The sequence below is a fragment of the Mesitornis unicolor genome, unplaced genomic scaffold (genome assembly GCF_000695765.1).
Source record: "Mesitornis unicolor isolate BGI_N332 unplaced genomic scaffold, ASM69576v1 scaffold27544, whole genome shotgun sequence".
Lineage (NCBI taxonomy): Eukaryota > Metazoa > Chordata > Aves > Mesitornithiformes > Mesitornithidae > Mesitornis > Mesitornis unicolor.
The window spans coordinates 2135-2793 of record NW_010179797.1 but is presented as its reverse complement, the minus strand read 5'-3'; the positions used below and the strand labels follow the sequence as shown (position 1 = coordinate 2793).

General features: G+C 60.7%; 1 protein-coding gene across 1 annotated transcript in view; it reads left to right on the top strand.

Moving 5' to 3' along the window:
- The window catches only part of SLC4A1 (solute carrier family 4 (anion exchanger), member 1 (Diego blood group)), a gene marked incomplete at both ends in the record, with an annotated part of 3887 nt that overhangs the window by 1354 nt on the left and 1874 nt on the right, over nucleotides 1-659 (top strand). Inside the window, one exon of the mRNA XM_010182910.1 lies at nucleotides 41-235. Within this exon, the coding sequence (XP_010181212.1) occupies nucleotides 41-235 (195 nt within the window). The remainder of the gene's footprint in view (nucleotides 1-40; nucleotides 236-659) is intronic.

Below are 659 nucleotides of genomic sequence, written 5' to 3'. Positions count from 1 at the left end.
GGCGGAGGGGGCCTGACGGTGCCATGCCTGCTGTCCCCAGTTCTGCAGTGACAATGGCATGGAGTACATCGTGGGCCGGGTCTGGATCGGGTTCTGGATGATCCTGCTGGTGGTGGTGGTGGTGGCCGCCGAGGGCAGCGTCCTGGTGCGCTACCTGTCCCGCTACACCCAGGAGATCTTCTCCTTCCTCATCTCCCTCATCTTCATCTTCGAGACCTTCTCCAAGCTGGTCACGGTGAGGGGCACAGGGTTCCCCCACGGTCAGGGGGCTGCAGGTTGTGGGCATCACCCAGGTTTCCATAGAAACAAGGGGAGCCAGATGAGAGATGGAGCAAGAACATGGTCCTTGCCCAGGAACTGCCCAAAAAACCCCAATTTCATCCCCATCCCCTGGTTCAGCCCCTTCCTGGGTGGCCGGTATCAATGGGATGGTGTCACCTTGTGCACTGGATGACATCTCTGGTGCTGGTGACAGGCAGGACACACGACCCATCACACCGGGGTGTCCCCATGCACCCCTCTATGAGCTCGGTGCAGCCCCAAACACCCAGACACCATCCTCGCCTCTCCCCACCATCCTCATCCATCCCCACTGTGCTTGTCCGTCCTCACCATCCCCATCTGTCCCCACCATCCCCGTCTGTCCCCACCGTGCTTCT